General features: G+C 40.1%; 1 protein-coding gene across 5 annotated transcripts in view; it reads left to right on the top strand.

Moving 5' to 3' along the window:
• Positions 1 to 6,295, top strand: part of LOC143026440 (uncharacterized) — a 1,178,515-nt gene extending 1,172,220 nt beyond the window's left edge. For all 5 annotated transcript variants that reach the window (XM_076186831.1, XM_076186862.1, XM_076186854.1 and 2 more), the window contains one exon: positions 654 to 6,295. In XM_076186831.1, coding sequence (XP_076042946.1) covers positions 654 to 773 — 120 coding nt within the window. In that variant the 3' untranslated portion in view covers positions 774 to 6,295. The remainder of the gene's footprint in view (positions 1 to 653) is intronic.
• Positions 6,296 to 9,760: the final 3,465 nt, after the last annotated feature.

Genomic DNA, 9,760 nt, shown 5'->3' on the forward strand with positions numbered 1-9,760 from the left:
AAGAAAAATTAGTAAAAGAGGTGTGGAAGGCAGAGGTGGAAGGAGTGAACATGAGGGGGCGACCTAGGATGAGATGGATGGATGGGGTGAAAGGGGCAATGGGAAAGAGGGGGTGTCTGTTGACGAAGGAAGAGAGAGGGCAAAAGATAAGGGTGAGTGGAGAATGGCTGTGTATGGATGATGCTATGGTGCATGGAAAGGACTGGGTGGGGGATGGGGGTGAAGGAGTATGTGTGAATGATATTTTGATGGAATCCATAGGGATTTCTCCCTGTCTTCTCTTTTTCTACATGAGGGGACAGAGGGGGACGGTCGCTGATTAAATGATGTGGCCTCCCTGTGAATGTGCTGTGTCTTGTTGCATTGCTTCTGACTGAGAGCAGTGGGTGAGATGCACAGATGACCCATCATCCAGGTGGAACCAAGATAAGAGAGAGGGAGGGGTGGTGAATGGGAGTGGAGTATGTGGGGATGAAATAAGTGGGAGTGGATTTATATCTTTTGACTTTGGCTACCTCCTTTGTAAGGGAGAAAAAGCCCTTGGTATATGTATGTATGATTACTTTAGCATTGATTATTATCATTATGATTACTTTAGCAATGAAATCACCAAGTACAGACATGACGACTTTAAGTGCTGCCTTTTCTTTCAGATGACCTGGCTCCTGAAACTACGGGACACTCAGGACAAGTGGAAGAGCACTTTGCAGAACACAGTGTTCCGGAACCAACGCCTCACATCCTCCACATCTGGAACTTTGCCCTCCAAGTAAAGCCCTGTTGTCCCTGGAGCTCACAGGACTCGAACCCGGCGGGGGACTCTGCAGCTGTTCCTCCTCCTCCTCCTCTTCCTCCTCCGCCCCAAACCACCAGCTCATGTCCTTGCATTGCTGAAGAGGAAGTAGTACTGTCAGCACCATGTCAACAACTTGTGCATCTCTGATGGTTCTGCAGAGATTGTATACATTAGCTGAACACAAACATATGCTCTCACGGGTGTATACATGCACACACGCATATAGAGACACATACACCCACCCACACACACACATGGTACAAGCACACTCAATATCTAGAGCAATGCAATGGCAAGGACAATTGGCACCGGTGACACCACCTCGTCACAGGGTGGAGGAACGAAGCAAAGGAGGAGAGTAGCCACTTGGCTTCTTCTGCCTTTCTACTTCGCTCCCATATCACCAGTTTTCGATCTAGGAGCAAGCAATGACGCCATCAAGCACACAGGGTCACGTGATCATGGCCCGGACATCAGTGCACGCAGACACACACGTGTGCATACCTCTGTGCTCACGTGATGGATTGATCTGTGAGCCAAAAGGAGAAGGAGTTTGTGGGGGTCTGACGGAAGGATTGTGGGGAGCAGAGACGACCCCCCCCCTCACTAGTGATTGCCATATCCTTCCCGCAAGCACCCACCCTGGCCTCCGTACACATACAACCATACCCCATGGACCTCAGACCACCCATGTACAGAGCAGCAGTCGTATTTAGCCTAGATGACGTTTGACCATATAATCCTACAAAGAATGAACTAGTCATGTATTTGTATGTCATGGTGCTTAGGGCCCCCTCAATCTTAGGCAAAACTAAACTCTGATAGTATGGGACTCTCCGTGCTGGAGATGGCTAGAGGACTCTTTTATATCAACTTTATATGTTTATACAACCTATGTGCCCTATAGTTCTTTACTATGTGTACAGGACACAAATGTGGGAGTGACGAGGTTGGCGACAGTGAAGCAATCAATAGCCTATTACGGTATTCTATAGTGTCGACAACTTGGCTGCCTTCCTTAGCTCTCCACATGCCGCGACATGACGTCATAACGCCTTGGGACTTGTTTGTGTGAGATTTTCGCCTCAGAACAAATTTAAAGTGGAGTGCCATGGGCCCATTGCCCAGTTTGGTACCCCCTTTTGTGGCGGCCAATGCAACCCCCAGGTCCCCAATAGGTCCCAACTGGGCCCCAGGATGCTGTGGGCGCACCATCAGGCCGCCACCTGCACTGCAGTGATCCTTCACTTTGGGGAAACTCCATTTTGTAACTGCACTTTCATAACTTTACATGGAACACTATATATATACATATATAAATATATATATATATATGGTACATATATTTTCTATACGTAAGAGAGTATCAATTTTCTACTTAAATAAGCAGTTGAGGTATTGATTTATTTTTTAACTTGTCTTTTCCTTCAAGCCTACATTGCTGTTCAGGGCCCCCAACTTGTTCTGGCTGTATCCTTCTGGGGAGACAGGTTACCGCTTGACAACTGAGGGGCCACAAAAACCCTACTTTCCAACCTGGACCCCACCCACCCCACCCTACCCAAAACTTTGTCCTTGGTTAATGTTTGTGTGCTGCTTTTGGAACTATCTCATGTGTCTAGGAAATGTGTTGGCTGCCAATTAATCAAGTGGTCCCGTGTTCTCAACATTCCTTTGTATTTTCAATCAGATTTTTGTTTTATAATCGTACACATATTTAACTTACATGAGTACATAACGTGTATTATACATTACATGTGTATGTATACATACATACATGATAACGATAGTTACCTTGAGTTTGGTGATTGGAAACTCACAACCCCTCAACAGCTTGTTATGGTCCTCTTGATCTTCCACTAATTTCTCAGGGAAGAAATGTTGGCCTGTTGTCTTTGGTGTATCAGTGTGGGGTATTTCTATGTCACTAGGTAATAGTAACAGGAGGGATGCAGATGTTGACTGTCTGCTCTCCTTATGTAAAAAAGTAGGATGAAGTTCTCTCATTCACTCACTCACATGCTCACACACTCGTGCATACACAAGCACCCACTCAAACACACACATATATGTATGTATATATATATAGGGGCCCACAATGGATACCTTGAAGTGGTAGTCTTGTGAGACCAATATCAGAGAGAACCATCCCCTTGCCATCCATCTTCCAAACCATCAACAACACCCTCACCTCACTTTGGAGGTGCAATCTGAAAGGACTGACAATCAATCTCTAGATCAGGTCCAAGATCTCTCACTGTCAACTTCAATTGTATTTTTTCTACCTTTTCACTTAAAAGAGTGCACAACCAGTAACTGCAACCCTCCTACTATTTTCAACATGTGACTTAGAAACTTCTCACACTAATACAACAAAGACAACAGTCCAAAGTTTCTTCCCAGAGAGATCTATAGGAGTGACTGGGGACTGTTGTCAGCTGCTATGGGACTACAGGTTTCTAGTTAGTGAAACTCAAGGTAGCCATTATCATTATATAATATATACACAGCAACACAAGATCTTTTCAAGTGACTCATGGACTGAACTAGTGGCCATGGCTAGTTTTCTGGGGGCCACAGGTTTCCTGCAGGAGAAAACTGGGGCAATGTACTCACGCTGTAAAGACAAGTCTGAATCCAAGTTCTGTATACGGTACTAGTTTTGCACCTGGGTTGCTCCTAGTCGAAAATCAAACTTGGATCAAGACTTTTGTCTTCCTTTAAATAACTACCTAAACTTGTTACACTTGTTACGGTGTAAATGTAAAACACATGCAAGCACATACATATACACACTCACACACAATCTTTTTTACTTACTTTCTGCAGATGATGCAAAACTACTAAAGAAAGTAAGGATGGAAACAGATTGTGAATCGCTACAGAGATATCTGGGCAAGGTCTGGGAATGAAGTTAGAAATGGAAAGTGGACTTCAACATTAAAAAATATAGTATGATGGAATTTGGAAAAAGTAAAAAAAGAATATCAGGACAATATAAAATTGGTGCAAAGGAAGTAAAGAAAGTTGGTTCTGAAAAGGACCTAGGAGTAATCATCACCAAAGACATGTCCCCAGACAAGCAGATAAACAAAATAGTTGGAGAAACCTACAATTTACTAAGATCAATAAAGGTGGCTTTTAATTACTTGGATGAGGTAATGGTAAAGAAAATACTAGTCACACTGATAAGACTAAGATTGGAGTATAGAGCAACACTATGGACACCCAGTACAAAAATTAATATAAAGAAAATAGAAAGAATCCAAAGAGCAATTATGAAGATGGCCCCAACACTTTCAAAATTGACATATGAGCAAAAATTGTCTAAACTGGAACTACCAACCCTGGAACAAAGAAGAGAAAGAGGAGATCTATTGGTCATTTACAGAATCATGAAAGGCATGGAAGTCCTTGACAGAGAAGACTTATTAAATTGGAATAGAAGAAAAACAAGGGGACATGAAAAGAAACTCAAAAAGGATAGTTATAGAAGAGATCTGAAAAAAACAGCCAACCAAATTGGATGAAACAATAGTATGTGCAAACACCATACATGGATTTAAGAACAAACTAGATGTAGGAAGATACAAAGACAGGTCACCACAATCATGGCTCCCCTTCCCGTATAATACAACAAGGTAAATACACACAGTTGTGTCAATTTGTACAACAAACTTAAAAAATAGGCAGACACCGTAGATGAGTATAAGGTTAAATTTGACAAATGTAGATACAGACAGGACACCATGAGCACAGCTCCAACCCTGTGTATTGAAATTAAATAAATACAATTACAAACATACAGACAGAGAAAGAAGTACCTTAACAGTAGACATCAAGTCATTAAAAACACAAAACTGACAGAGATCTTTTAGTCTAGAAGTTACAAGGTCATGAGAACACAAAAAAAAAATATATGTCTAAGGGATGTGTCAGGAATTATTTTTATTCATAGATTCAACTCCTGGAATAAGTTCCATGTTGATATAGCCAAGCTAAAACCAGAAATAAAATTACATTTAGGCATGATAGCTGAAGAAGAAGAGATGGGATACCACAAGCTCCTTTCCTATTATATATCCACATTAACCAAAATGGTCCCCAGCCTAGTAGACAGAATGTATATGAAAAGATTAGAAAAACTGGAACTCCCCTCATTAGAATGAGATGATATGATTACAGTACTGTGTTCAGATTTATGCAAAAAGTGGATGAAATTGACATGGAAGATGGGGAAGTGACACAAAAGGTCATGGGGAAGAGAGACAAAGTGCCTCAAGAATATCAAGAAACAGCTCTCCACAAAGACAAACCAACTTTTGGAATAAAAGACATGTTTCACAAATCAAGACATAGTGATAGCATCCCACAAGTATATCTATTTTCTTTAACAAGTTTTCACACACACACAACATGCACGCAAACACACACACAGACACACATATGCTCATACATGTATATTTCTATGTATTTGTGCATTTATGTATACATATGTATAGCTAAATATATGTACATGTATATGAAAACATGAATATATACATATTTTTTGGACTAGTTTTGTGTGTCCACCTCTTATTTGGCTCATATTCTTTTCTAAAGTTTTGTACATTTTATTGAATGGACATATCCAGAGCATTCACGAGTTATCTGTTAAATAACAAGTACTCAGGATTGGCTATGCTAATCTGTGCTACCTTCGGCATTATGACATACTTAACGGAAAATATAAGCATGTCTGAGCCTGGGTATGTTAAACCTATTTCGGTTAACCCTTTGGCGTCTATGTTCGACTCTTCTGCTTATTCCAACTACCGTGATTTTATTCAGCTGAGAGATACCCCTATAGACGTGAAAGGGTTAACAAGATTTTTTTTCTTTTTCTTTTTTCTTTTTTCCCCTCTTAAAGGCTGTTTTCTGCCACAATGGAACAAGATTTGCTCCACATTTAAACAAGTTTTGAACACACTGTGCTTGAATGAGGCCATTTATTTATCTTGTCAGCCAATAAATGTACAGTATACCTGGCCAACCTAGAGTTTAATACTTGAATGCTATGTTGGATCAACTCAAGAGGTTGGCTGCAGCTTTGTCTACCATTTCTGTCGGGACAATCATGATGCAATAATTTGTTTCTATTTTCAATTGGCTTCTTCAATTACCACTCTGTTAAGAAAAAAATATATATTAAAAAAATATAAATAAATAAATAAATATATATATATCTATATACATATATATATATTGTACATTTCTCTTGTTGAAAATAATGTAGGCAGCATTACAATGAGACACAGAAGGAATAGATGGGATCTTATTATTCTTCTGCCATTTCACTGATGGGGGTGATTACATCTTAAATCCCCATTATGCAGTTCAGTTATAACAGCAGCCAGAGATGGGTGAAGTTCACTCATTCAGAATGTATAGTCAACTTTATACGAAACAATGATTCATTTGCATTGCCAGTCTTTATGTACAAATTAAACATATTCTCTTCCAAGTCGTTTATTTCCTTAAACGTATGGTACCTGTAAATGGTAAAATCATTGCTGTGGGTATGTCTGTGAGTGTGTTTGAATCACCATGGTCTTAGATCACGTGTTGAACTTATGATCAACAGCTATTTCCCTCCTGGAAGAGAGCTCAGATCTCATATATGACTGATCTATGGGTAATGCACACACGCACACACGCCCCCAACTCCCCACCCATGAGAGTTGGAGTAATAACTCACAGCGCAGCGATACTGAAATTATTTCAGCTTTAGGCGGGATTCAAACCCGGACCTCTGTAGTGGCAGCCAGGAACTCTACCACTGCGCCATGAGTATGTATTTTTTACCTAGTTGTATTTTACAGGAAGGAGGGCTATGCTCGTTGTGTCCCGTCTTCATATTTCGTTTTATCTAGACTGTTTTTTACATTTGTGTATCATTTTTGCACACACCACATTTTCATCTAACATGTTCCAAACGTCTATTATCCTGTGGAGAAAGCTGTTCTTTTTTAGGTCTCTTCTATAATTGTCTTTTTTATTTTCTTTCCGTGTCCTCTTGTATCTATACTATCCCATTTTATTAGATCCTCTCTATCAATAATTTCTATGCCTTTCATGATTCTATAAATAGTTATCAAGTCTCCTCTCTCTTTTCTTTGCTCTAATATCTGTAGCTCAAGTTCTGAGAGCATTGGTGCCAATTTCGTAATTGCTCTTTGTATTCTTTCAAGTTTTGTTATACTTTTTTTTTTTTGTATTTGGTGACCACGTTGTTGCTGCATACTCTTATCAAAATGACTAGTATTTTCTTCACCATTTCTTCGTCCAGGTATGTTAATGTCACTTTGATTGTTCTTATTAAATTATAAGTTTCTGTAAAAATCTTGTTTATATGTTTCTCAGGGGACATATTATTCATAATAATGACTCCCAGGTCCTTCTCCTTTTCCACTTTTTTAATTTCTTCCTCTCCCAATTTATATGATCCCACTATTCTTTTTTTTTTTTTTTTGCTTCTTCCAAATTCCATTATACTACATTTCTTATAATTAAATTCCATCTCCCACTTCCTACTCCATTCCCATATTTTATTGAGATCACTCTGCAGCGACTCACAATCTTCTTCAGTGTTCACTTTTTTCAACAGTTTTGCATTGTCCACAGAGAAGCTCATATAACTTTCAATTCCTTTATCCATATAATTAATATATATAGCAAACATTATTGGGGCCAAAACTGTTCCTTGTGGAACTTCACCAATCACTTCATCCCAATTAGATTGTTTGTCTCTTATCACCACTCTCGTTTTTCTTTCATGCAAGAAATCTTCCATCCACTTCAGTAGTTTGCCCTGTATTCCTCCTGCAGTTTCTAATTTCTTTAGCAATAATTGTGTGGCACCTTATCAAAAGCTTTTTTCAGGTCTAGAAATGCACAATCAGCCCATCCATCTCTTTCTTCTATTACATCTATTAGTCTTGAATAGAAACACATCAAGTTTGTGACACATGATCATCCTTGTCTAAATCCAAATTGCCTTGGATCAAGTATATTGTTGTTGTTGTTGTTTTTTCAAATGCCTTACCCATCTCATTTTGATCATTCACAAATTTTAGCTACTGTACTTGTAAGAGAAAAGTGGGAGGTGAGCCAGCTGTTGTTTGCGGACGACACTGAGCTTGTGGCAGGATCGGAGGAGGGATTGAGGAAGTTGGTGGCAGAAATTGAGAGAGTGTGTGATAGAAGAAAGCTAAAGATAAATGTGGGTAAAAGTAAGGTGATGAGATGTACAAGGGGTGAAAATGGCAGTAGACTGGAAGTGAGCATTAAGGGAGAGCGACTGGAGGAAGTGGATAGTTTTAGATACTTGGGTGCAAATGTGGCAGGAAAAGGTGGAGTGAAGGTGGAAGTAGAATGTAGATTGAGAGAAGCGAGTAAATGCCTTGGTGGATTAAAGAGTGTAATGAGGAATAGACATTTGGGAATGGATACTAAGAGGAGACTGTATGAAGGAGTGATTGTGCCAACAGCACTGTATGGGGCAGAAACATGGAACATAAGAGAAGAAGAGAGAAGGAGTTTCAATGTGTTTGAGATGAGGTGTCTGAGAAGTATGATGGGGGTTACTAGGCTAGATAGAGTGAGAAATGAGGAGGTGAGGAGGAGAATGGGGGTGGAAAAGGAGCTGGGAGATAGGGTTGATGAAAGAATATTAGGATGGTTTGGACACATGGAAAGAATGAGTGAAGAAAGACTAGTAAAAGAGGTATGGAAGGCAGATGTGGAGGGAGTGAACATGAGGGGACGTCCTAGGATGAGATGGATGGATGGGGTGAAGGGGGCTTTAGGGAAGAGGGGAATGTCTGTTGAGGAAGGACGGGAGAGGACAGAAGACAGGGGTGAATGAAGAATGGTTGTATATGGATGATGGTGTGATTGCATGAGGTGGAATGGGCGGGGGGGTAGGGGGTGAGGTAGTATGTGTGAGCAAAAGTTGACGCAGCCCGAAGGGATTTCTCCCCGTCCTCTCCTTTTATGCAATGGGGGGACGGAGAGGGGGGGTCGCCGATTTAATGAAGCGGCCTTGCTGTGGATGTGCTGTGTCTTGCGACACTGCTTCTGACCCAGGGCAGTGGACAAGGTGCAGGGGTGACCCGTCATCTAGGAGGTGCTCAGATAAGAGGGAGGGTGGAGGGGTGTGGAGTGTATTCAGGGATGGAATGGGTGGAAATGATTTTATGCCTTTCCCTTTTTGGCCACCTTCCTTGTAAGGGGGAAAAAGCCTTGGTATATGTATGTATGTATGTATGTATGTACTTGTAAGAGAGACCGGTCTATAGTTAGTAGGGTCCTCCTTGTTTCCCCCTTTATATATTGGTACTATATTTGCTCTTTTCTAATCCTCTGGAACTTTTCCTTCTTTCAATGAACTGCTTATTAGACTATGTATATTGTCTATTCATTCCTGCATTCTCTCAAAATCCAGTTTGCTATTTCATCTGGACTATGCGATTTTCTAACATCGAGATTACTCAAGTGATTCCTTATTTCCTTGTTACTTCTCTTTCATAGGGGGACTTTCTCCTCCCACTCGACATCTCTAAGTTGTATGTTCTCCCTCTTAAACACTGATTTAAAATGCTTGTTCATAATTTCTGCCATTTCTATTTCCTCTGTGTATTCAATTCCTCCTTGGTGTAGTTACACTAATTCTTGTTTGTTTTTCAGTTTGTTGTTTACAAATCTATAAAATAGTTTTGGTTGATCTTTACATTTTTCTATGACATCCTTTTCGTATTTTCTCTTTTCTTCCCTGCACACTTGTACATATTGGTTTCTATAAACCAGTATATATTTTCCATTTTTCGGGTCTTTTGTCTTTCCTCTATTTTATCCAAGTTTCCCTTATGTCTTTTAACTCGCTACATCTTTTGTTGTACCAACATTTTACATATCCTTTTTTTT

The sequence above is a fragment of the Oratosquilla oratoria genome, chromosome 1 (genome assembly GCF_046742065.1).
Source record: "Oratosquilla oratoria isolate Oo_2021 chromosome 1, ASM4674206v1, whole genome shotgun sequence".
Taxonomy (NCBI): Eukaryota; Metazoa; Arthropoda; class Malacostraca; order Stomatopoda; family Squillidae; genus Oratosquilla; species Oratosquilla oratoria.